Source organism: Trypanosoma brucei, chromosome 8 (genome assembly GCF_000210295.1).
Source record: "Trypanosoma brucei gambiense DAL972 chromosome 8, complete sequence".
Classification (NCBI taxonomy): Eukaryota; Euglenozoa; class Kinetoplastea; order Trypanosomatida; family Trypanosomatidae; genus Trypanosoma; species Trypanosoma brucei.
Genome location: NC_026741.1, coordinates 1,043,927 through 1,069,623, shown reverse-complemented (window position 1 = coordinate 1,069,623; position 25,697 = coordinate 1,043,927). Strand labels below are relative to the sequence as shown.

Sequence of the window (25,697 nt, the reverse complement as noted above, 5' to 3'; positions counted from 1 at the left end):
GCGCTAGCAAGCAGTAAAATCAAAGAAAGAGGCAATGAGAGAATTGAAGGATGAGAAAACGTTGCAGGATCGATTTGGTGGAATGAGTTGTTGTACCGCAGGTGGGTGCTGTGCACATGATTACTGTGTGTGTCTATTATTCGATTAAATTTGTATGGTGGGATAACTGTAATGACCTCTGCATAGTGAGGGGAGGGGGTTCTATATGCTAAAGGAAAAGGAGGCAAAAATAAATAAATAAATAAATAAAGAGAGAGAGAGGGAGAGTCATTTTTGTTGTTGTGATGGTTATCTTTAGTGAGCCTACAGTGCGTAAGTGTTGTTGCTTCTTCTCCCTTCTTCTGCCCACGCCAATTTTAAACATTTGCTGCCGTTGCTATTACCTCCAGGCAGGCTAAAAACAACACAAAAGAAGAATTAATTGAAGCGAGGTTTTTTTTTTTGAAAAGGAAAAAAGACCAATAAGAAGTCAAACATTAAGAGTGGTGTAAATCACAGACTGAAATAGACAACAAACAATGTCCTTTCAAGAGATTGGAACGGGATTCATCCGTCAGTACTACGAGTTCTTCTCAAAGAACCGCACGCAACTTGCTGGTGTGTATCGCCCAACTTCCCTCATGACTTGGGTTGGTGAGCAAATCCAAGGGGGTGAGAATATTATGGCCCGTTTCGCCAACCTAAGCTTTGATGAAGCACTTTTTAAGACAGAAGATATCGATTGTCACCCATCACTCAGCGGTGGTGTCCTTGTCGTGGTGAATGGTGAAGTACTGCTGAAGGGTGAGAGCCATCCTCTGAAGTTCAATGATGTTTTTCATTTGGCCCAGGAAGGAAGTCAGTGGTACATCTCGAACCAAATCTTTCGTATAGTTGGCGGCGGTGGCCACTAAACAACGATGAATGTGATGGGAGTTGGAAAACAAGCAAACAACAAAAAGAAAAAAAGAGGAGAAAAGGGCGCGAGGTTGGAGGTGAGAGGGATGGGGATGGAGAGGAAAAGGAGCGATGGTATTGAAATATGAATGCGTGTGAAAGAGAAGAAGGTGATACAACGAAACATGGATGGGGAGAAAGAAGGGTGGGTAAGAAAGAATATGGAGAGGGAGAGGAGGAAGAAGAAGGAGGGGGTCTGAGATTACTGAACGAGGCGTTTTCTGTGGAAGGTGGATGGAGCGGAAATGAAATGAAGGGAAAGAGTGGGGTTTAAGCGTTGGTGGCACATAGGTTTTGTCTCAATGTTCACAATTTCCCCCCCTTTTTTTTGCCGTCGTGCACATATTAAAAGTTACCCCGATGTTGTGGGGGGATGGGGGTAGTCGGTGGTATTGTTAATGTTGTCTCCTCAGGTCCTCCTTCCATCGGTTCTGCTTCAGCTTTGGTTCGACTGACTGCCCATCGCTTATCACTAACACTTCTTTCTTTTAACATTCTTCGTGGTGGACTGTGCTATTTCTAAAAGAAGTGCTACCACCAGGTTTTGTTACAGTTGATATGCGATCACTTCCCTTCTGAATTTGCCGGCCGTACACTGCCGTACCTCGCGTTAGTGCTTACCCAAACATCCGCCCTTCTTTCCCGTGTTTTGTCTTTGTCCCGCTTCCAACATCTCTTAAAAACTGAGGCGTGGTATCGCGTGAGCGATTTGTTGCTTTTTTTTTTTTAAGGATTGTTCCTCTTCCTGCAGTGGCGGAACAGGTGTACGCAGAGGGGTCCTACACATAAACATTGGCGAAAAGTGGATCATTTGATATCGCACAACCAGTGAGCATTGAAGGTGAAGGTGATCGAAGGAGGGAACATTTATTATTAAACTGTTTGACCAAATACAACCGTGTTAGTTCACACCATTTGGAATAAACGGCTCAACAGAGAGGCCAATTTCTTGGGACGCACCGAAATCGGAATGGAGGGGCGGTTATATGACTTTGCACGTGCTTGGGCGCAGAGGGTTGGTAGTTGTGATGAAATTGATGCTTCTGCCATTCCAAAAGTTGACTTGCATTGCCACCTCAACGGGAGTATCAGCACTCCACTGCTTTCTCACATGGAAGAATTACAACGTGCGGCGCAGGGAAAACGCGAGGAAGATGCAACTTCTCCAGAGGATGTTGATGCAGAGCTACATCCGCGAAATTTTAAGAGCGGAGAAGGAGGACTCAAACAACTGGATTCACCGAGCGAACGAATGAAGTACTGCTTTACTGTGTTTGATAATATATATAAGGTGGTAAACAACCTCGCATTCACGCGGATGGCTGTGCAGGATTTGCTTCTGCACTCTGCAGCAGAAAATATTGTTCTTCTTGAGATACGGACATCGCTGCGGGAGAAGCTTTATAAAACTGCTGCCGCCTCAGTGGCTTCCGTAAACTCGGAGTGCGTCAGTAAAGAAGCATATCTGGAGGCGGTTACTTCTACCGTTCAGCACATTTTAAATGGCGGGTTGGTGGCATTTGACACTGGAAACCTCCTTCCTATAAGTGAATCACCAACCACTGAGTGGTGGGCCGAGTTCCAGCGGTTATACCCGTCATTTTTTGATGGAGGCACTTCCAGTGAGGATATGGGATTGAAGTGGTGGGGCAAACTCCGCTATCATCTCCAGCACCGAATGCATGTTCGACTTCTCGTGTCTCTAAACCGAAGCCATGGTGGTGAAGTGGCGATGGAGGTAGCGCTTCTTGCCAAGAAGCTGCAACACGAGCAGCTGGAAAACTTCTTCGAAAGCGAACGGCAAATGTGCGCGGAATGCCGCACTTCCGGCGTAGTGGACGGTTCAGCCATATCAGACGTGGAGTCGCGGTTGTGGGATGTGATTAGACGAACATGTTGGGTGACTGGCATGGATTTCTCCGGTTATTGCGGCAAAAACTCTTTTACTGAATTCGTTCCCGCACTGAGCGAAGTTCGACGGGGTCGGGACGGGGATGACGGGGTTGTTACCAACCGTTCGCCACTTGGGATTACGATTCACGCCGGTGAGAAGCCGGATACGGCAGAACTCACCGAAATAGTTGGATTTGCCCCCGATCGCTGGGGCCACCTCGTGTTCACAGATCCTGCGAACCTCAAGACTATAACAGCGCGGTATGATCCTATCGAGTTGTGCCTGTCAAGTAATCTTCTCACTGGTGGGTATTCTTCCGTGGAGAAACATCATTTGACACAAATAATGTCCGCCCAGCAACAAGAGTGGGGACGTAATGTTGAGGACGTAAGGGAAAATACGCCACGACTTATCGATATTTTAGTGGACGGTGTGCAGCTTGCTGAAGCCATGAGGTGCCGGGTGAAGCGTCGTTTGATGTTCTGGGAGGAAACCTCCGACAATGAAGAAGGGTATAAGACGACTATGGCTAATATCTCCTTTAACACCGACGACCGCGGGGTATTTGAGACTTCGCTGACAGAGGAATTGCAACTCCTTCTCCATCACTCGACTATGAGAGAAGATTGTGATGATGCGGCACTTTCAGTTAGAGCCTTGTGGGCTCTTCAACGACTCACCGTTCCCCATGCTTTTACGTTGCCTCTTGAATTGTTGTATTACGTAAAGCAACGCCATGGCGCACCGAACGACGAGACTGAGCGCCAACTTGAGGCTTGTAGCTGCTGCTCCTGCGGTGGCTGCCATCATTTATTACACGTGGAAAGTCAATTGCAGAAACTTAGTGGTGCCGTGTGTGCGGATTTGAGCTGCATGGAGCTGGAGCGGCTACTCGAGACATTTGATGCTACTTGGGGATCCTCCACGTAAGCCAAGGTCTATTTGGGGTTTTACACGGAGGCAACCACAGATGTGGATATGTATTCTCCCAGGAGCTTTTTTTTTTTTAAACCATACATGCGAGCTCCCACGCTTCTTCCCGCTGTTGTTTCCATAACTTCACAATGTCTGGCACGTTCTCATCTAAATCACTTTGTTTTGTTGCATGGTAGAGAAAGAGAGAGAGAGGTGCGTACATCCACATACCCGCTTGTGCGGTGCCTTCGCTGTTGCCCTTGCCACTCGAATTCTCCTTCCACATTTGTTTGTTTTTTCCATATTGTTCCATTGCAGTTGCGGTGCTTCGAGTTTATTGGTTTGTGGGTGGGTGTGTGTAGAGTTATGAGGACTTTCACTGCCCTGTTTACAGGCTGTTTTTTTTTTTAGTAGAGTTCTTTCCTTGGTTCCGTTGCCCGTGGGCGCACTCATGTAAGCGGAGAGCCATCCACTGCGCACCGTCCTTTTTTTTTTTTACTTTCGCAACATTTTTAATGTTGTTGCCGCTATCCCATGTTCTTCCTTACCCTAATTATAAGTTTCATCACCTGTGGGTAAGGAGCCTCAGTGGAAAAGTGAAAGTAAGGAGGAGGTAACCAACTATTAATAAGTCAAGGGCGGTATTTGTAGGATAATGAGTGAAATCAGACGACCACAGGGGGGTACCTCAACAGCGAACTCCTCGATGGGATTACGTCAAACCAAACGGAATCGTGAACGCAGCTGGAGTATCAGTTGCAGTGACGACAATGAAGCCGTACCGAATGAGGTGTCGGGTAGGGAGTCGCTTCTGTCAAATCCAGAAATAGCAATATCAGTAGGAGCTGCAGCAGGTGGAAGCGGTGTTGCATCCTCCCATAATGTGCGGCCATCAGTAATTGGGGCCGGAACTCCTTCAGTATCGAGGTTCATGCCTCATCGCATGGGGTCATGTGTGGACGGCTGGGGTGCTATGATGACCTCACATCACCGGTTCAGAGATTGCAGGGGTACTGCTCAAAACTCTAATACTTCACCCCGCCCCATCGCGTATGTGGCAGAGCGCCTCTCAGCACGTGAGGAAGAGGGGAGTAGCGGTAGTTTTGGTTGCAGTAACGCTTTAGTCGCCAACACTGGGATTAGTCCTGCATATGGCAAAATGGGCTGGGTGAAGGATGTGGGTAGTGCCACTTCCACCACAGTCGACCGCCATTTAGCTGCCCCTGTCCGGCATATAACAACGACAAGACTCACCAAGCCCTCGAAAGGGCATTGTATTTCCTTCGAAGACGTCGACGATGCTGAGGATGCGCTATGTACGACGTCATATTTTCCGGGGAGGTCAGAGGAATCGCACGGCACTTGGTCTACTGCCAGGGGAGAGCATAATGCACCATCATTCACCCGCGGTGAACAGCTTCGAGAAAACCAGTGTTGGTATGCCGCTTCAGGGGTGCTTGACCAAACGCCTCGCGAGCGCAAAGAACCTCTACGTGCCCATGGAACGGGTCCGCGCGGAGGAAGTTCATCTACAAGCAACTACACTATTTGTGATGATAGCTATGCATCGTCTGATGAAGACCACACCACAAAAGTCACCCTTCGAGGAGCTGCAGCAAATACGGCGTCACCACTACCGCCTCTACCTTCCACGCAACAATCGTCCATTGCATTTTCTGATGATCATCTCTTTGCGACGTGCCAAAGCTATTGCTCATGTGCCAGTAGTGGTGGCAGAGAATACATCCTTGTTGATGACAGTGATAGTGATAGTAGCAGCAGAGCAGAGACACCAGCGACAGGGGCAGCCCAACTCGTCACCGCCACGGCGAATGGAGGAGGTCCGCGCGATTGCCTCGCCGAGGATTTGCCTTCCCCTGAAAACCACACGCCGGAGCCAAAACCATCAACATGTCCCCAATGGAAAGAAACATTTTCACCGACGGGTAGTATATTGGATCTCCTTTTTCCTACTGAACGGTGTAAACCCGTTGATTTGAATAGCTTCCCCGTTATGTCGAGCACAATGAAGGTCAGTAGTGCGGAAGCAGTGAGTGAAAGTACGCCGGTGGATCACGAATTCAGCACTTTGAGAGATACTCGTCTTGTAGAAGAATTGCGTCCGTTATTTCACACAACCTTTACTCGTGAATCGTTTTATGAGGCAGTGGAACACGTCATTTCAAAAAAATACTGTCTTGAAGAAGGAGTGTTCTGGGGTGCGTTCAAGGATGTTGAATATGTTGGCGAGGGTAGTTTTGGGTTCGTATGGCGTTGCCGTACGTTAAGAGGAGATGTTGTCGCTGTGAAGTCGTGTCCTTTAAGTTTGCAGAGTCGAGGCAGCGTTAGCGATGCACTTTCTACTTTGCGCGAAGTCGTCGTCATGCGCTTTTTGGGAAAGCACGGAGTACCATACGTTCTTCCCCTCCATAGTGCCTTCTTTGTGCAGGGCCAAGAGTGTCTTCCTCCCGATGTCGCAATCTCCGTGAAATGGCAAGGATCACTTGTCCCACAGGGGGAACAGTTGTGTCAGGCGCAACGAATACTACCTGATGGAAGGGGAGATGAATACGGAGAGAAATGGTCAAACAGTGACGTGAACGGGAGTTTGGATGGGGGTAAACAAGGTGAAAGTGTGAGATTACCCCGGTTTTTGACCATAACCACGGAGGATACGACGCGGTGTGATGCAACCATATTTCTCGTAACAGATTTGTGCGATGGGGACCTGGAAAACTTTCCTCATAACACAGATGCCGTCAGGGACGTTGGCTTTTGCGTTGGTACGGTACTGCAAGCAATGCACGAATTTGGGATCTTGCATCTTGATGTTAAACCAAGTAATATCCTTTACAGACGCAAAAGTATGTGCGCCCAAGAGTATTCCCAACAGCAATATGAACAAACGCAATGTACATTAGGGACGGGGACGCAACTGGGCTCCTCAGGTCGACCGGCCACGGAGCCGGCAGCACTATGGTCACAGAGTGATTCAGTTCCCGGCCCATATATTTTTTATCTGAGTGACTTTGGTAATTGTCGCATAGTGGGGCCAAAAAATAGTGATAGAGTAAAAGGGGCTATTGGCACCTACGATTATATGGACCTTCGCGCGCTCAAACACAAAATGTGTAGCCGCGCCACCGATTGTTACAGCCTTGGGGCGACATTATACGAACTGATGTACTCTCGGCGGTTGTATCCTCCATGCCAAAACCCAAAGTGCCGGTCTGATGTGGACCACACACAAAACTGTTACGTAAAGGCTGCTGAACGGGCAGCTGTGATGCCCACGCTTCCGAGACATTCACAAGAACTGCTGCATATGCAGAGACTGATAGCTGGTCTTCTAGAACTAGAACCTACGAAGCGCTTGAGAGTGGATCAGTTTATGGTACTTCTCTCTCTTTATGAGGCTGCAGTCCTTTCCCTGTCGACTCCTTCACAAACTGTTACTCCTTCCTTTGCCGCTTAGGGAACTTTTCGAGCGAAGCAGGGTCTTGGAATTTCCGATAACTATACGTATATAAACCATATATATATGCCTTTCGGATTAGTTGGTTCTTTTATTGTTTTGGCGTGGGGTTTTTTTCTTCATTGTTTCCACGGTGCATTCACCATAATTAACTTAAACGAAGTGGTCGTTTCTGTGCTAAAGGGGAACGGGTCTGTTGAGGGGGAAGCAAAACAAAGCGATCTTTTGGAGGAAGGCGTGCAAGTTTTCGGTAGGCGATGGTCTCAGTGGGTGCCAAATGTGTGTGAGCAGCCTCATATGTGCGTGAAGTTCCAAAGTGTGTATATATATATATATGGCAGTTAGTAGCCGGCTGTGCTGTTAAAACATAAATGAAATCTGTAGAGTAATTCGAAGTCTGCACATTTGCCATCAGTATATGGGGATGTGGTATCTTGCTTTTCATATGTTTTGCTTCTTTTGTTGCTGGTGATTTTTCTCTTAATAATTTTTTAAAATAAATAAGGTGGGGTTGTTATTCCTACTAAAATTGTATTTTGTCATGTTTTCTTTTTTCGTTTTAACTTTATGCGACGCTTCAAAAAATCATTGACATTGTTTGTGCTGCAAACTGGCGTACAATTTAACACTTCCTGTTATTCACCCGGGGCTGTTGCTCCCCTAGGTGAGGGAAGGGGGCAGAAATGAAGTTTCAGGGCGCATAAATTTTGAGACGTTCCTTAGTGAGCGACAATGTTTTGAGAGCGGGATCGGGGTCACGAAATAATCGAGATGGATGAAAGGGGGAGGAGAAACTGAGCAACATTCAGTTCTTTCTGCTCATTCACTGGTCTTCAGGGACTAGGTGCCTCTTGAGGGGAGGGGGGGGGGGTTAACTCGCTTCCTTTTTTCTCCCTTTTTTTTAAAAAAAAACTTTTGAATCCGTAGCGATGCGCTTGTGCAGCCTCAGTATCGCTATCTCTAGTATACAACGTTGGTTTACTTGGTCTCTGCCACGTTTCGCAGATGCTTCCTTCTACGCTTTATATCAGCCTTTGCGTATGTTACGCATCATATCATACCACATCTGTTAATCCCTTTCTCTCTTTTCACTCACTTTTTAACTCAAGTTTTCAGTTGTGGGGGCATCATCCGTGGGGTGGGGAGGAACTTATTTCGGTACTTCGAAGGTGGAGGCAGAATTTGTTGCGCCTTCCCCGGTTTTTGCCACGTTAGACCACTGACGGATATTTTTGCGTTGGCACAAACGGCGCGACAAGTTTATGTGGTTCAGCCACCGCATCAGACAGAGGGGGTTAACACCAGTGCTAGTCAACACTCTGCAGAAGCGTTTAACCTGCAGTTTGACACGTATTTGTTTATGTGATTGCAAAGATGCATCAGGCCGTGAAGGTGTAAGCAGTAGTACAAGTGGTGCCGTCCCGAGCCGCATGACGTCCCAAACTCCACCGCCCCGACCACCTCCAACAACCCCTGCAGCAACTCCCGGTGGTGTGCAGTACAACACCAGAAGGGAGAGCGAGGCAGTTGCCATTGAGCAGCGGCGTCAACAGCAGCAACGGGCAACAGATGCCCAGCGGCGTGGTGAAGAGCCATTGCCGGAGCAATCGGAGTCTGAAATGGCGCGCTGGTGGCCGGAGGAAAATCAAAACTGGTCGGGGAGAATGTTTGCTTCTCCGCTAGACAAAAACAAAAAGAAGTTTGATGGCATGTTTGTGCCGGAAATGAAAGAGGTGCACGGCCCTGACAAGCCGTTGGAGCTGAGTTATGCTGGCGATAACTTCTTCCTCAATCCGGATTTTCATATGGCTGATGAGGTGTTTGATGAAACCCGTCGGTTTGTTCCGCCACCAAGCTTCGATCCCGCAGTGGATGAGATTGATGACGAGGGTTTTGTGGATGGACAAGTTATGTTTGACATCCAGAAGGCTGTTGATGAGGACAGACGGCGGTTAGAAGCATTTGGTAACCCTTTACTTGTTGAGGACCAAGTGGATTACCTCCTTCAACCGCAACGTGAGGGGCAGGAAAACATCCAGCAGCGGCAGGAGTTCAATGGTTTCGTGCACTGGGGCCTGCTGCACGGTGCGCATATGATCATTGAAGAAAATCAGGACTACAAGAAAGCGCACGAATTTGTGAATCGCTACATGCGGGACATCGACCTCTTTCAAAAATGGTTGGAGCACCCAAAGGTGCGGGCACACATTCAGAAAAAATTTGGTGTTGATATGCATGCGAAGTTCGACAAGCTTATGGCACTTGTTATGGCAATGTACGCCCGGTCTAAAATACAAGTGTATGAAGATGACCCAGCAGGAGCCCTGAAGTCCCTAACGGCGTGCATGAGTTTCATCAATGAAGGAGCGGATCTTAAGAAAGAAAGGCATCGCAAGGCGATTGGAGCCGTCCTCGCTGCCCGCGGTATGGTGTATTGCAAACTCAAATCATACGACCGTGCTGAAGACGATTTAACAAGGGCATTACGATTTGTTAATCAGAAGCGGTGTGCGACGTTGTTTCAACTCCGTGCTGAGGCACGCGAAGCGTTGGGTCGCATCGAAGAAGCTCGACTGGACGAAGAAAGGGCTGCGGAAATTTGGGAGAATGCTGAGGTGATTGCTCCTGGTATGAGCGGAAAGCCGTACAAGTTCGTTTTGTAATGACCGTTGCTGGACTGGAGGTGAACAGTCCTTGTTTTTTTTTTTGTTTTCCGGTGTTGTTGTTGTGACCGCCTCCATCCTCTGTTACATATATCGTACTTGATTTTCTGTTTATTCCCTAAGCTCGTGACACTGGTGCATCAGTGAGGATGGTAGTAAAGGGGAATAACTGAACTGGGTGTCCTTGTGCGCGTAGCCGGGTACGCTTGTGGTGTACCGTCGCGTATCCCTTCTTTTCTAAGATCTTTGGTACACGGAACCACTAAATACTTGGATTCTTATTCGCAAACACTTTCCTTTTCTTTGTTCCTCACCTCAACCTCCTTCTCTCTTTCCGCGTCGACCTATACCGACGCTACAAAAAAAAAAAATGATAATGGTATATGTGTATATCCATCGTGAAGATCGTCATTAATTAGTTGAAACGACCGCACCTATTTTGGTTCGCAAGTACGCAAATCATAGAGCGCCCACCTGCGGATGCTGCGACGTCGTGCCATCTCGCCGGTCATCGCGGCGCCTGTTCAATGGACTTCTGGACTGATGAGACACCAGGTGCATAACACTGGAAGTTTGGGGAAGATTTCTTACACACCTCCTGGAAATAGTGTTCCGCATTTACCATGGTTCCGTGGGGCACAGACAACGAAACCGGCAGCATCAACCCCAGTGCCGCCGTCAATGTTAAATGTTAAACCCTCCATACCCCCGTTGAGTATGCCTTCATCCACAGAGTTAGACGGCATCCTCAGCATTACCATGATGGAGGAAGAGGCAAGTAGAGTGGGAGCGGGCGCGCGAATCATGCCGGAGAACGTTGGCGTGCTGCAGAGCACAGCGGCCCAATGTGGGCCAATGCGTGCCACCGCCACTCGTCGAATGCCAGTGCTTACAGGCCCCACACTAGATACACGCATTGGAGATATCATTAAAGCGGATGAATCCCTTGCAGCCGAGATGCTGCCCGATATTGTGCGGCTTCTCATTGACCCCAACGCGGAGGGGGTGGAAAACGTTTCCCTGACGGATTTTGCATCTATGCAGCCCAAAAGGCAGCTTGCGGCACTCAATGGGAAGAGATCATGGCTCGAATGGTTGCTGGAGAGCTCACACTACAAACAGGTTTCCCGTCTTTCATTGGAGTCGCCACATTATGATCTGAGGGCGCTGCGGCTGGCGGGCATCACAACACTTTATCAGTGGGCAGAGCAGCCCAACCTGGTAAAAGTTTCTTCCTGTACACGCAGTCTACTGGATGCCGCCGTGGATAAAAGCGTCGAAACGTACGTAGACGAGGTGGTTAAACTTGTAAATACAAGTAACATGCTGGAGGATACGCTGGTATTGTGGGCTGCTGACATTATTGGTAAATTTATCCTCGACTCACTGAATATACCAGCTAACCATGCAATGTTGCAGAGCGGCGGTATTGGATTTGACAGCGCTTCAACGGGGCACATATGCACATTAGAACACTACCACCGTCTAGTTAAGAAGGTGATAGCAAGTGTGCGCAGGGAATACATGATGCAGCGGCACATGGGTGCACAAGACAATGAGGCGATGAAAGCTTCTCTCGACCCGCAGGCTGAAGCAGAAATTCGCGAAAAAGCATATGCAACTCTAAGTGATGCCATGTTAAGGGTGCTGGAGACACAAGCTCCCAACATGCCAAAGGAGTTACACCCATTGCGGGACTACGGATTTCTCGCACTGGAGCGTCTTCCCGGTCTGCTGCGACAGACTGCATCGGCATTGCAGTTGCAGAGTATCCCCGTACGCTATTTTGTTTTTCATAACACCGGCGAGTGGGGGTTTAGCCCTAGCACTGCAATGAGTACCCAGATGTTCACACACTCGGATAGCACGAGGTTTTCAGGGGCGCACCCCGGTGGTAACAGTATGATTGTGAGCGGGAACGCACCATCGGCATTGGATGTGGCGGCTCCCACTTTGGCAGGTGGAGTCTTCCTCACAGGTAGCACAAACTATAACGTGACCCTCGGTGAGTGGTGTGGCAGTCCGCAACCGTCCTCATCTCCCGAGCTCTGGCAGGGAAACCCCGTGCAGAATGAGTATTTTTCCGTCCTTCACAGGCTGAAGCGTCATACCATACGTGTAGCCCGCACCACACTGTTTGACGCCATTAAGGGTGCCGATCGACTGGGTAAAGGATTTAGTGCAGCAGAGGCTCTGGGTTTGCAGCAACTTTTTGGTGCGGGGAAGCTTGTGGAGGAGCGTCTACTCTCCGTGTTGAGTGGCTACTATATGTCGTCGTCCGCGTCGAAGCAGCTCCATTTCGTTGAGGCGGGGCACTCGTGCGGCAAGACTTCCGTTCTTGAGCGCCTCTCGAAACGTATGGCAGAAAGCGGTAGGACCGCCATCACTGTACGCTATAGTGGGTCCACCACACCGTTTGCACCGGGACTGGATGATCACCCACTGGCATTCGCCCCGCGTTTCTGGTTTCGTGTCGCTCTTGCCTCTTGTCCTTACCTTGTTCGGACAGAGGAAATTTTCACCCGCGCTCCGCAGTCCGTCATGTGGTGGGCCAACCGCAACAATTGGTCGTGGGAACTATACCAGAAACGTATCCGCATCCGAGGTCACTGCGAAGGTGCACCACCGCCGCTGCACGCGATTCTTGTGGATGACATCGATCGAGTACTGGACTGCATGGAGCACCACATCCCTCAGCTGACGTATCCTGGTGGCCTAATGAATAGCATGGACACAAACAGTACACTCCAATTGTCAGCGGGTGAAGCAACGATGGGGGTTGGAGTGCCACAGAATCCCCAATACCATTCACCTCAAAACGTCGAAAAGGGTGCGGCCAGTGACATAAAGGCTGCAGGCATTCCATCCCCAGCGCCTTCCGGGGTTGGTCATCACGCGCAACACGAACAGCAGTTTACACAAGATATGGTGGAGACCGCTTTGTCAAAGGTGACGGTTGCGCTAGGGCAGCTGAACATGGTTTTTACGGGACATCATGTGAGCAAGGTCCTTCTCGTTCACGCTGACGCCCCTGTTCGGCGCTATTTTGTCCCTTTAGCAAGTGGCATCGGATTACAGCAACGACTGCGTGTATTACCACTGGTTTCCGTGCTGCACGCCCTCCACCAGCGCTTCCGGCTTGGCTTCTCTGGTCTGATGTACGAGGTGCTAAAGAACTGTCCGGGGTTGTTGGGTTACACATTGGATGTCTTCTGGTCCGGGCGTGCCGCGCTTATGGACTTGCGAGGTGGTGCACCACGGCTGATGCAATGGAGTGGCACACATCCCCTGCTTCGAAGCTATGTCCCGAGCGAACTTTTTGCGGACCTGCCCCAGCGAAATTACCTTCTGCGGAATCCGCCTGAAGCGCGGATGCGACTTGTAGAACTTCTACAGCGGCAGTTAAGCAGTCCTACCGGGTACCTAACCAGAGACGTCGATACGACACTGCAGGATGAACGGGACGGGCTCATCGTTCCCTACAACCACACAGCCTGTCAAGTCCATCCATTTGCGCTCTTTACCATATTTTCTCATCAGGATCCCTTGGAATCTCCTCGGGAGACACCCATCGTAAGGGCTTGGGGCGAAGTGTGGGCTGAGTACTGTGCCGTTGTGAGTCCGATGGGTACAACAAGCGTGCGCAAACGTGATGCATTGCGTGTGCTTCTGCATGGGGCGCTGCTTCTACGCGCCGTAGCAGTTTCTGGGGTGCAGATAGACCTGAACCTTAAGATTCCTCCTTATGGGTTCCCGTTACTTGCCTCACCAACAAGATCCAAACAAAGGGGAAGCGCAATACCGACCATTATGAAAGCGACACCAGAGACTGTCCGAAAAGCTGGATCGGCGTACAGGGCGTTCTTTGCAAATACACTACTAGAGCGTTTCCCGTTCCGACCGTCAGTGGGGTTGAACGGTGGGTGTGATGTTGTTTTTGTTGATGGCACAACGTTGGCATTGTACGACTTGGTCACCACGACGGAAGCGCTTCGCAATATCAGCTATCGGTTTGCGGAAGCTCTGCTTGGTGTTCTGCACTGCATTGAGAAGAATATTCTGCCACAGCATCGGATACAAACAATCCACTATGTTAGTGTTGTTTCCGTGGATCAAGCATCATCTACAAATAGCGGCATGGGTGGCGTCAGCAACGGTGGTGAAGGGGCGAATAGTCGGGTGTCGGTGCTGACAACAGATGAGATGTTCACCGCGACACCTGTCCCCATTGTTCCCTACTTCTTAGACTTGAGTGCTGTGTTTGAAGATAGTGTCATTGACCGGCTACGCGTTTTGCAGGAGATCCTTGGCATCGACAAGGAGTTCCGAACCCTTAATGATATTCTGGACGAGTTAGAAAGCGTTTACCACGTCCATGTCCATCAAGATGTGGTGGCCTCCCAGGCAGAACTCGAGTCGTTGCTGTCATCGACGCTTATGCAGCTGGTTCCAGATGCCACCGTTCTGCCACCATACCGGGCGGAAGTGCTCCCACCAAATGCCCTGATGGTGGACATACTTGATGATGAGCACGAGGGATCACGGAGACCAGAGATGGAACGAGTGGAAAGCGGTGCTGCCGTACCTCACGATGCCCCTACCGGCGATGATTTTGTTGGCGGTGATCCTATACAAGATTCAGCAGAGTTGTTGGAGGCTATGATGAATGACGCCTTCTCCAGTAGTGCGCAGGAGTATCCCGCAACGCCTGCACAGGACCCATCAGCAACAACAGCCTCAATGGAAAGTGTAGCAGTGGGAAATCCTATTAGTAGCAGCATACCTGCCGTCGAGAATACACCGCATCCAACGGCCACAGTTTCTCAAGAAGATGCACTGGCGTGGCTGCATGATATTGTTACTCCGGCGGCGGCTTCCAGTCAAGAGAGTGATAGGTCGAGCGCGACAGCCCCCACTGCTGCGTACCCAAGCGCCTCGACTTCCCGACCTGCAGTGATTACAGCCCCTTTACCATTCAATAGGAAAAGTAACTCCAGCGTAACGCATAGTGCCATGGGGAACAGGGCTACTAGTACCGCAAGGGAACCAGCTGCAGAACTTAAGAAGGTGCAGGAAGAGGTGAAGCGCGGAAAAGTTAGTGGCCAGAAGATAGAGGTGGTGGAAGTAGAAGAGGTAGAGGTGGAGGAACAAAGCGACGTAGAACAGGCAACTAGGGATAACAAAGGTAGAGGTAGAAGTAGAGGCAGGGTCAGTGGTAGCGGCAGCGGTAGTGGTACTGACGGGAAGGGTAGTAGCACCAAGGCTGTTACCGGGAAAAGAGGCAGAAAGCCTCTCCAGCGTTCAAATGTGCCAGAAAAGAAGCCAAAGCAGCAGCAAGCAAATCTAAAGAGGACTGTACAGTCAGTAACACCGAAAAGGTCCTCTTCCTCATCCTCCACCACAGCGGCCTCATCGCGTGGAAGGAACAAATCAAGGGAGTTGGCAAAACCAGCCAAGCGCACTACATCACGTGCAAGCGTGGCGGCTGCATCAAAGACAGATAAGAATGCGAAGAAAAAGCAGAAGAAATCAGCGCTGCGTATGGTTTAGGCTTCTTGGCGTTTTCCCACGGAACGTTTACTGATAGCAGTGTGGAACAGAGTAGAAGGTGGTAAGAAAACAGTGCTGGACTTCGCATCGCACCACCGTAAAAACTGCAGTGTGTTCTTCCTTACCTCGTATGATATTTGCATACTTTGCTGCATTTACTTACCTGAGCTCAGAGTTTTGGTTTCACTTTACTTCATTTGGTAGTGTCGGCTCTCGACCGATTGCTTGAATTGTATCTTTCCCTTATCCCGTGACTTCCTGATGGTCGCCCAGCTTCGTTGCATTACTTCACATTGTCGTGTGCAGACTTACGCACGGAGTATGTAAGTGCAGACCCGCAAACCTACAACATGAGGAACGCATACGCAAATAGAACGATAGAGGAAGGGTGATACGTCTAAGTAGTGTTTCGTCCTAGTTTTTCTTTTGATGGACCTATCACTGATGCACTTATTGTTATTACTTTAAGTATTACTTTGGTATTCTTCGCCGGTTTCTGCCTTTGGAAGCAGATACCAGTTGTTCCCCTGGCTTGCGTGCGCTTCGTGACCAAGACGGCAGTTTGCTGTGTGTGGCCGTGCGGCGCAACCGCCACGCAAGTTTCATAGATGCATTAAAATTAAAGACAAGTGAGTAATGAAGTGAAAGGTACGTGGCTTCCTTTGTTAGATCTCTTTCCGTATTCATGTCATTTTATATATTCGCAACGTGGATTAATCTTTTCTTTTTATGAGTTCGTTTACGCCTGGAATGCCGATGTCGTGTCGTTTGGCCTACGCAAGGTGGTGCTGGATCTTTACGCAGAGTTCTCCCTCCTATTTCCCCCCCCCCCGTGTGTGTCATCCAACTGCAGAGCTACCGCAGTGACCACTGAGTGAGAGGAAGCCAGGTCATGCGGTGCCAGTAACCGCACTTAAAGGCGCATGCCCCTTCTATAAGTATGTGCGCGACGTTGTGATATATATAAATATATTTATTTACGTTCATAAGTGTCTAAATGGATTTTCAATCAACGAAAAAGCATGACGGCGATGGTTTGACCCAATGAGGGAAAGCGAAAAGGGTGCGAAGGATAGAGAAAACGGCGACTGGGGTGAGGGCCCGCCCGTCCTGTTGCATACGACCACTTTCCTTACTTTTTGTATTTTTTTTTCTCATTCGCTTGTTTCTTTGTTTGGTGTTCCCCTCTCCTCCGTCTTATGTTTGGGTCATTCATCCTTTCTTCTATTCCACTCCCATATGTGATTCTGTTTTATCCCCACCCCCTTTTTGTCATACACTACTTGTACAAAAGTATATACCTTGTTGGGAGCACGCGCTTTTTTCTTGTGATTGTCACTGTACCCACTATGAGGGCCGCGTTACGATCGTTCTCCTTCTCCGCTTTTCTCCTTCTATATGTGTTTTTTTTTTTGCGCATACAGTAGACAAACATTTCTTATCAATACATCGTCCGTCCTTTTAAAGAGAAAAAAAAGGGAGGAACGAGGGTACGACGGATAGGCCCGGTGTGGTTTTCAACTCCACGTGTCCTGGAAACCAAACCGGATCACACACAGTGGAACGAACCGCAGCCTTTAAAAGTGTGAGGGGAGTAGAACGAACAAAAGCCATGCTTCGCCGTAATCTTGTTTCTCTGGCCCCAAAACATGTGGCGTGCGTTGGACTCCTCACCACTGTGACGAATGGATTACGACGCAGAAGCTTATGTGCTACAGGCCTAAGTGGAAGCTTTCGTTACCACTCCACGTCTTCAAATATGACCCCAACTAATGGCGGTAACATTCCGCACACATTGCCGCATCAGTGTTCAATCGAACAGGTACTGATTCCTGAACTAGAACCCGGTGGGAGTGGTATACGTACTGACACGTTGCGGGGTGTCGTACAGCTGTTGATTGATTCCAGCGCCTCTGATGTTGAGGACGTGTCCATGCTTGATTTTGTCGCAATGGTCCCACGGCGACAACTTACGGCCTTACGCGGCCGCCGCGAATGGTTGGATGTCGTTCTTGCCTCGGAACGCTATCAGGTGTGCAAAGACGCGCGAGCGCTCCGTCTTGCGGGTATAACGACGGTGGGTCGTTGGGATGAGAACCGGGAGCGAGTTCCTGTGTCGATGTATACCCGGGGCGTTTTAGAAGAAGCGTATGCCACGATGGCACGGCAACCTGCTGAGTCACAGAAGGACCAGGTGATTATGTGGTTAACAAAAACAATACAGGCTGCTGTAATTGAAGAGTTCGTAGCGAATAAGGGCAACAGGAAAATACTCGCACCACTTATCACGGGGATGCAGGCGGCACTCCCAGGGGCTGTGGCAGCTGCAGCTAGTGAAGCTGCTGGACAGAAGAGAGAGAACAAAAGCCAAGAAGCGAGTGCGGCGTCAGCAACCGAGGAGGGAGAAGACAAAACTGATGCCTCTGGTAACAAGTTTAACAAGTCACCGAAGAACAGAGGAAAGAGGCATGCGAGACAAGTAGAGTTGGCTGCTGGAGAGGGGTTCGGGGAGGGAGAGGAAGATAAAGTGGCTGCGGCCGCAAGCAATAGCAAGAAAAATGAGAAGGCTGCTGAGGCTGTACATACAGATGAGGATGCTGAGATCGCACGCCTCTTGGAGGAGACAGAGCAGGAGTTTGCTCCCACCCCATACGTGCGGGGCAATAGAAACTTGAATCCGGTAGCGACCCCAGAGAATGTGAAAGCGGAAGCTTCCGACCCGAAGGCGATGAGAGTCCGACATAAGAAGAGGGGCACTGATGACAGTCCGCAGAAAAAAGGTAGACACCACAATGCCGATGTCGAGGAGGAGCAGCGTGGCGAAAATGCTGCGACCGCATCCGCAACAACTGTTTCACCGCCCAACAAGAAAGAGAGAGAGTCTTTAGCGCGCCTTACCGCCCTGATGCTTCACCAGTTTAGCAGTGCAGATGGCTATCTGCATCTACCGGACGTTAGGGAGGACGAGAAGAGAGGCTTCGTCATACCAATCGACGACGAGATTTCCCAGGTGGATCCGTTCGCCCTTTATAGTGCCTTCAGTTCGACAAGTTTATCGCGTAACGATACGGCGGAGATTGCCGCATTGAAGCAGGTGTGGGCTGCGTATAACAGCTACGCAGAAGCGCGTGAGGCCTCCACGGCCGACGTGGCGTCCGTCCGATTCTACAAAGAAAAGGGTGTAGAGGCACTAATACACGCTGCTGTTTTGTTGCGTACCATTTCGCGTGGGCATCCCGTTACGGTTGATGTGCGTGATGTACCTCCGTTTGGTTTTCCTCTTCTCTCATCTGATCGGCGTCCGTACCGGTCCCGGCGTGGTAAAAACGTAACTGACATGACGGCGGAAAAGGTTGATGAAGCCGTTAAGGCGTTTACAGCATTCTTCGCGAATAAAAAGTGTCGTTTCACGCCCATTCGGCCGGCAATTGACTTCAACTCGGGGTGTAGTGTCGTCGCATTGATGGGAACCACGCTGCACTTATACGAAACATCTCTCAAGAGTTCTGTTCGTGAAGAAGACATTCGTTGTCGTTTTGCTGAGGCGATGCTTGGGGTGCTTCACGTGCTTGATCAGCAGATTCTAACTCGTGTAAACGTCGTGCATTACCACATTTTGGCCACTTCCATTAGCGGCGGCAGTGGAACCAACAGAGCAACTGCCATGAGTAACGCAAACACATCCATTGTTAGCATTGACACCGAAGGGCCTTTCTCGGTGGCAGAGAAAAAGCGTCTTTATCAGCTTGCTGAACCGCTAGGACTTGCGAATGCAATAGCTCAGTGCGAGAGTGTCTCTAGTCTTGTGGAAGCCATAGAGGAGTTTGATGTTTCTGTGGTTCACGACATTCTGACCAACCGTGACGACCTCGAGGCACTGCTTACGCCAACGCTTGTACAGTTACTCCCAGAGGCTGACGATGATGATGACTTTGACGAAATGGAGGAGATAGCGGCACCCACACGACGGGGTATTGCTTCAAGGGATTCGTCGACAAAACATGGTAGTTCCCAAATTCCCCAGACGGTGGGCAATACGCTTCAGGGAACCGAAATGGAAGGTGAAGAAACAAAGGTTGTGGTTAAATCAGGAAGGGGTGGAAAGTCGAGGTCACCGCCCTCCAGGAGTACCGCCATGAAAGAGGAAGAAGTGGAAGAGGAGGAGGAGGAGGAGGAGGAGGAGGAGGTCGAGATGGCGGATGGAGAAGCGGTTGATGAGGAAGAGGTAAAGTACGAAGAAGTCGAGGAGGAGCAGGTGAACGAGCAAGCAGAGTTCCACGAAGCGAAAAAGAGGCCACAGCAACCTCTGTTTGCGAGTGCAAATGGAAAAAGAGGAGGCCCGCCACCAACGCGTGGGCGGGAGCAACGGGATCGACTTCAAGCTATGGAGAGGGGTGGTGACGGTGTTGAAGGAGCTCCTCGTCGCCCTTCATCTCAACCCGATCGAAAGTTTGTACCTGACTCGTTCCGGAGCGTACCTTCAAGTGAGATACCACCAGCCCCAGTTCCACGAAGGGGTTACATCACCCGCAGACCTGCGCCCCCCGTCATGAATCATGAGGTGGATGAAATAGAAGAAGAGGAAGAGGAAGCGGTTAGGCGGCCGATAAGAAGGACTCCGCCCACTAGACGCCCCTCATCACCATCGTTCCAATCGTCACCTCAACCATCGCCCTCGCGTCTACAAGGAGACGCGGCTGTTAGGGAAGTGAGCTACGACGATGAAGAGGCGGAGGCCGAATTGACTACTCGTCCAAGAGTCCGAAGTACTTCCGGGGTAAGACGTGTGAGCCGTGTTGCAATTTCCAACAGTTCGGATATCATAGGAGATGAAGATCGCTGGTTCGAGAGAGTACGGCGTTAAGTGTTGAGTAATCGTATCTTGTCTCGGGTGGTTATTGTTTTGTTTCCCCTTCTTTTTTTTTTACTTTTTGGTCGGTGATGTTTGTTTCAACGCTTCCTTCCCGTTCTCTCGCGACCCTACCTGAGGGTGGGTCCAACAGATCTATAGAAAATGCTGAATATGCGCCAGTATAGAAGGGTGAAAAGATATATGAGAAGGAGTGTAGGGGGAATGGAAAAGAAGAAAGGAGTGAATAAATGATTCACACCGCCTTCGCTGGGTTTTCTTGCCCACTTTTCTCTTTTCTATCTTATTAGCAGTGCCATGCACTTACTATCACACTCAAGTGTCGTGGGATTCTCACCCGCCCCGTGTATTCCGCGGGCGGGTGCGCTTCTGCGCACCGTCGTTTCCTCTTACACATCCTATACAAATATTTGAATGTGGAGGAGGGGAGAAAGTTTATTTTTGCTGTCCACTTGCTCATTGATTTGAAACTACCAATGGGAGCAGTGGCAGCCCCAAGCAAAGGGGAAGGTACATGCCAAGGCAGACGAAATTTGTCTGTCGGGTTGCATCTATATCTTCACACATTTATCATAGATCAGTGATTGGTGGGAGGTACCCGAGCACATGGGGAAATGCAATTGGAATTTCCAGAGGAGAGTGAAGCTCCGAACTGCTTCTTAGTTTAGTCATGTGCAGACGGGGTACACCGAAAAACACAATTTTTCTTTTTCTTTTTTGAGAGGAGGCTAGTAATGTGGTTTACCCTTCTTTTAAGTGAGCGTCACCCCTCCAGTCCCTTTCTACCCTCCCTAATGCAAACATGCACAGGAGGTTTGGTGGGCGCAGCGGCGGCCTACAGGCGGTTACACCGTGCTTCCGGAATTAATTAATTCGATTCGCTCCCTCCTTTTGTTCTTTTTGATTTGCGAATCTGCGTTGTTGTTATTAATAGAGGGTGCAACATAGTAATTGGTAGGGCGGCGTGGAGCCATTTGTTACAAACTTCAGCAACCGGAGCACCTGCCGAAAACAACAAAAAGAAAACGATTAAGAGCAAGTTAACATGGGCAAGAAGGCTGAGCAGAAGAAGCGGGAAAAGATTGTCGAAGACAAAACGTTTGGGTTGAAGAATAAGAACAGAAGCTCGAAGGTACAGTCCTACATTCAATCCATTTCCAAAAGTGTCAATCAAGGAAACCCCAATGACCGTAAGCGTAATGAGGATCTTGAAGCAAAACGAAAGGCCCGTGAGGAGAAGAAGGCCTTTGAGATGGAGATGGCTCGCCTCTTCAAGGACGTTTCTACCGTCAATAAACAGGACAAATCGAAGCAAGAGGAAAGTGCCAACAACGCAGAAGGTGAAGAGGTCGACAAAAATCTCGGTTGCGCCCCTGATGAATACCTGTTCAGACCAGAGGACTTTGACGAGGTGCAATACGATGAGCGCCGATTAGAGGAACAGCTGGAGGCGGAACGTGAAGCATTGAAGGGGCGCAGTGATCTCACACCCGTTACGGAGGAAAGTTTTCAAGCCTGGAAAGCGGCCAAGCGACAGGAGGCAGCCGAGGCGGATGCCGCTCGTGTGCGGAAGGCGAAAGCCGGCGAGGGCAAACTTCGTGGTTGGGACTTATGGCAAATGGATAAGGAACTATTTGTTGATGACGAGGATGCCGATGAGGCGTATGAGAGGGAATCCATTCCAGACGAAGACGCCGACGAAGCCGCGTATGATCTTTCTTGATGTGAAGTGCCCTATTGCGATAGTAGGGAAGAAGCAGTGTGTGCTGTTGTTTCAGGAAGAGACATTGAAGGAAGGGGAGGGGAGGTCGGAAGTTGTGATTATGTTAAACCGCAAAAAGACCAAGTGACGCAGCCCATGTGTGTTTGATCCCTGAAATAAAGAAAAAGAGAGGAGGGAGGAAGAGAAACCAAACGAAGTATTTTTATTTCGTTGATTTCGTAGATGGCTTTTTTTGTTTTTCTTGACAAGTATGACGCTTCGAGTGCCAGCGATGTGGAAGTGTATTTGTATCCGTCTCTCCCACTCAGTTTAGTGTCATTTTTTTCCATTTGCGTCGTGGCAGGCAACGTCACCTGTTCTCTTCCAACCCGAGATGCACTCTTACAAGCGCTGATTTCATGCCGGTGTGTGAGGATTCAGGATTGTATATGTTGCGGAGTGGTAGATATTCAGCGAGGATGGTTGTGGCTATTGCCTCTCCTTTCTTTCTTGTCGTATCGACTGCTTTTTTTTTTTTTGTTCGGCTCCTCATCTCTATCTTTATTTCGTTGCCGTCTTCATTCTTTCGTTTCTTCTGCATACACAGACACACACACACACACACACACACACACACACACACACACACACCTGGCACCTCCCTGATGAACCTGCAGCGCGCGACGTGTTTAGGTCGAAGCACATTTTTCACCTGTGGGATCTGCTGGTGAAGGAAGGATGTCAAGTGGGTCTTAAAGCATATATTTCAAATACGCAACAGCAAAAAAAGAAACTGCCCACCACAACACCTACTGCTACTTCTGTGATTATTTACGGTTCCCTCCACTGTTACTACGCGTTACGACGAGGATGGACATATGTTGTATCTCTCGCTCACATTTAAATGGAAAGGTTTCTGTTACTTTCGCACCATCCTTTTTCTTGTTTTGTGTTATTTCTAACTCTATAGGAGCAACATATATACGTACATATATTAAAGTATAGAAAAAGCAGTCACTTGTTGTTGATTAGCTACTTCAAGGTTTAATCTCATTTACTTTATATATATTTATAACCGACTTTCGTTTAACTCTTCCCCCACATCCACTTACTGAAACCATGCGGCTTCGTTCGTTCTTGCTGCGATACTACCCTCCGGGAATAACGTTGGAATATGAGACCTCCGTTGGGGAGGTGGGCGAGAAGCATATAGATTTACTCACGCTGACGCCAAACACCAATCTAGAACTCTTGGCCGCAGAAATAATCAAGGAGGAGCCCCTGCTCTCCATGAATCTTCTGCCGCAGATTGTCACGTATCTGCAACGCCTGGTGGACAAACTTCGTGCGGGTTACAACAACAACCAAACGTTTTACCTCTTCAAGACTCTCCGAGCGCACATGCTGCCACTGACCAACTGTGCCTTCAATAAAGGCGGTGATTCTTTCATCACAGGAAGTTATGACCGCACCTGTAAGGTATGGGACACGGCCACGGGCAATGAAATTGTTTCTCTTGAGGGACATCGAAACGTTGTTTACTCTGTTTCGTTCAACAACCCGTACGGCAACCGAGTAGCCACAGGGAGTTTCGACAAAACATGTAAGATATGGGATGCACGGACAGCTCAGTGCTACTGCACGCTGGCGGGACACATGGCGGAAATTGTGTGCATGAGTTTCAACCCCCAGAGCACGCACTTGTCGTCAGGTTCAATGGATTACACGGCAAAGGTGTGGAATGTTGAAACAGGGCAAGAATTGTACACACTACTCGGCCACACCGCAGAAATCGTCTCACTAAATTTTAACACGAATGGGGATCTCATTCTCACTGGTAGTTTCGACACCACTGCGAAGTTGTGGGATGTGCGGACGGGAAAATGCGTACACACGTTGAGCTCCCATCGAGCGGAGATTTCCTCCACGCAATTTAACTTTGCTGGGAACCTCTGCGTCACAGGATGCATTGACCGCACGAGTAAGTTGTGGGATGTAGGCAGTGGACAGTGTGTTTCAACGCTGCGTGGGCACACGGATGAAATTCTTGACGTTGCTTTCAGCACATCGGGATCCCAAATTGTAACGGCTAGTGCAGATGCAACGGCGCGTGTATACGACACGGCGACATTTAACTGCGTCGCAAGTCTGGTGGGGCACGAAGGGGAGATTTCGAAGGTTCAATTCAACCCACAAGGCACAAAAATTATTTCGGCTGCAAATGACAAGACGTGTCGAGTGTGGAGCGTGGAAACGGGGCAGAATTTACAAACACTTACGGGGCATAATGATGAGATATTTTCGTGTGCTTTCAACTATGAGGGAGACACAATATTAACGGGATCGAAGGATAATACGTGTGGTATATGGAAAAGTTGAGCATTAAAGAGGAGAAAAAAGGAAAAGCAAGGGTCCGAGTGGGCAAAAGGAAATAGATTAGAGGGAAAATGTTCATTGTGATGTCATTGAAGTTCTGTGCTTCTCTTTTTTTTTTTCGTCTGGCGAATTTGCAGGGGGCGCTGTTGCTTTCCAGTACCTTTTTTTTTGTTTACGGTGATCTCCAGTGGTGTTTGGTTAGTTGGGTACGTTGAGGTTAGGTTTGTGTGTACAGGGAAATGGAGTAGACGCTATAATTAATTAATAAACCTCATAGCAGTGTAATATATGACACCTCTGCCGCATCCCTGATTTGTTCTGACGGCCTGACTTCCTTCTTTTTTAAAAAAAAAATCCTGTTCCACCCTTTCTTCACCTCGTTGTTGCGCACTCGCCTCCTGTTGGTGCTGTGGAGATGCCGCTGGTGCCTTTTTTGTTTTTTGTTTTTACTTTTTGAGTTCCTCCCTTCCGGTGCGGTGTTTCTTTTTTTTTTTTTGTTGTTGTTGTTGTTCCTCCTCTCTCTGTGATTTCCCCCTCTTTGATTGATTATTATTATTATTATTATTATTATTATTATTATTATTATTATTATTATTATTATTATCACCTTCTCTTTCCTCCCCGTAAGGAGTTCACATGTTAGAGAATAGAAGCGGGTCCTCCCAGTTACGAACGCGCTCCTTCTTGTCATTTGGTCCGTTAAAAGTCCCTCACTTTTTTTTGTTTTTTTTCTCATCTTCCGCTTCCTTCCTCTAAACAGTTTTGTTTTCTTTCTTGTTTTTTTTCTCGGCTTTTAAAAAAAAAAAAATAATGTTATTGCATAACGGCCCGATTAGCTCTCCATCACTCTACACAACATCTCCATCCATTTATTTTTCTTGTTTGTTTGTTTGTTTGTGTTTTTTTTTTTGTTTCGTTTTGTTTTCTTCATTTTGTTGTTGTTGCTGCCACATGGACCTTTCCGGCCGCAACATTGGCGTTTATGTCTTGTTTTCTTTTTTTTTCTTTTTTTTCTCACTGTTTTTGCATTGAGGTGTGACGCGATTGGGAATGAAGAAAAGAAAGGAAACATAACGGGGTTGAAGGATTTTTTTGTTTTTGGAGGGGGGGGGCAAAAAAAAACATTAAGAAGAGATGCGTGAGGTGATGAGCAGTCGCGGTTATTTAAAAAAAACAAAAAAGAAGAGGAGAAAAACAAAAAAAAGAGAATGATTTGAATAAATGAATAAAGCAGAATTAAAAGAACAAATAAAACATAAAGAAAAGAGGCAACCCAAGTTTGTTGAATTATTTGTTCTGTTTTCTTTTTTTTTTTT

The 25,697-nt window shown here is 48.6% G+C and overlaps 9 protein-coding genes across 9 annotated transcripts; all 9 read left to right on the top strand.

Annotated features, from left to right (window-relative positions):
* Positions 1-518: 518 nt before the first annotated feature.
* On the top strand, positions 519-893 carry TbgDal_VIII4020 (nuclear transport factor 2, putative; the record flags this gene model as incomplete). The annotated part of the gene is made up of 1 exon (XM_011777435.1): positions 519-893. One exon carries the CDS (start codon positions 519-521, stop codon positions 891-893), a length of 375 nt encoding a protein of 124 aa, XP_011775737.1.
* Positions 894-1,906: 1,013 nt separating this feature from the next.
* TbgDal_VIII4010 (hypothetical protein, conserved) lies at positions 1,907-3,760 on the top strand (the record flags this gene model as incomplete). Its single annotated transcript, XM_011777434.1, has 1 exon — positions 1,907-3,760. The coding sequence occupies one exon, from the start codon at positions 1,907-1,909 to the stop codon at positions 3,758-3,760; it is 1,854 nt and encodes a 617-aa protein (XP_011775736.1).
* A 640-nt stretch (positions 3,761-4,400) lies between these two features.
* TbgDal_VIII4000 (protein kinase, putative) lies at positions 4,401-7,220 on the top strand (the record flags this gene model as incomplete). Its single annotated transcript, XM_011777433.1, has 1 exon — positions 4,401-7,220. One exon carries the CDS (start codon positions 4,401-4,403, stop codon positions 7,218-7,220), a length of 2,820 nt encoding a protein of 939 aa, XP_011775735.1.
* A 1,262-nt stretch (positions 7,221-8,482) lies between these two features.
* Positions 8,483-9,883, top strand: TbgDal_VIII3990 (hypothetical protein, conserved; the record flags this gene model as incomplete). The annotated part of the gene is made up of 1 exon (XM_011777432.1): positions 8,483-9,883. The coding sequence occupies one exon, from the start codon at positions 8,483-8,485 to the stop codon at positions 9,881-9,883; it is 1,401 nt and encodes a 466-aa protein (XP_011775734.1).
* A 480-nt stretch (positions 9,884-10,363) lies between these two features.
* Positions 10,364-15,433, top strand: TbgDal_VIII3980 (hypothetical protein, conserved; the record flags this gene model as incomplete). The annotated part of the gene is made up of 1 exon (XM_011777431.1): positions 10,364-15,433. The coding sequence occupies one exon, from the start codon at positions 10,364-10,366 to the stop codon at positions 15,431-15,433; it is 5,070 nt and encodes a 1,689-aa protein (XP_011775733.1).
* Positions 15,434-17,045: 1,612 nt separating this feature from the next.
* Positions 17,046-20,297, top strand: TbgDal_VIII3970 (hypothetical protein, conserved; the record flags this gene model as incomplete). The annotated part of the gene is made up of 1 exon (XM_011777430.1): positions 17,046-20,297. One exon carries the CDS (start codon positions 17,046-17,048, stop codon positions 20,295-20,297), a length of 3,252 nt encoding a protein of 1,083 aa, XP_011775732.1.
* Positions 20,298-21,348: 1,051 nt separating this feature from the next.
* On the top strand, positions 21,349-22,026 carry TbgDal_VIII3960 (hypothetical protein, conserved; the record flags this gene model as incomplete). The annotated part of the gene is made up of 1 exon (XM_011777429.1): positions 21,349-22,026. The coding sequence occupies one exon, from the start codon at positions 21,349-21,351 to the stop codon at positions 22,024-22,026; it is 678 nt and encodes a 225-aa protein (XP_011775731.1).
* Positions 22,027-22,248: 222 nt separating this feature from the next.
* TbgDal_VIII3950 (hypothetical protein, unlikely) lies at positions 22,249-22,671 on the top strand (the record flags this gene model as incomplete). Its single annotated transcript, XM_011777428.1, has 1 exon — positions 22,249-22,671. One exon carries the CDS (start codon positions 22,249-22,251, stop codon positions 22,669-22,671), a length of 423 nt encoding a protein of 140 aa, XP_011775730.1.
* Positions 22,672-23,124: 453 nt separating this feature from the next.
* On the top strand, positions 23,125-24,384 carry TbgDal_VIII3940 (hypothetical protein, conserved; the record flags this gene model as incomplete). Its single annotated transcript, XM_011777427.1, has 1 exon — positions 23,125-24,384. The coding sequence occupies one exon, from the start codon at positions 23,125-23,127 to the stop codon at positions 24,382-24,384; it is 1,260 nt and encodes a 419-aa protein (XP_011775729.1).
* Between the last annotated feature and the right edge of the window lie 1,313 nt (positions 24,385-25,697).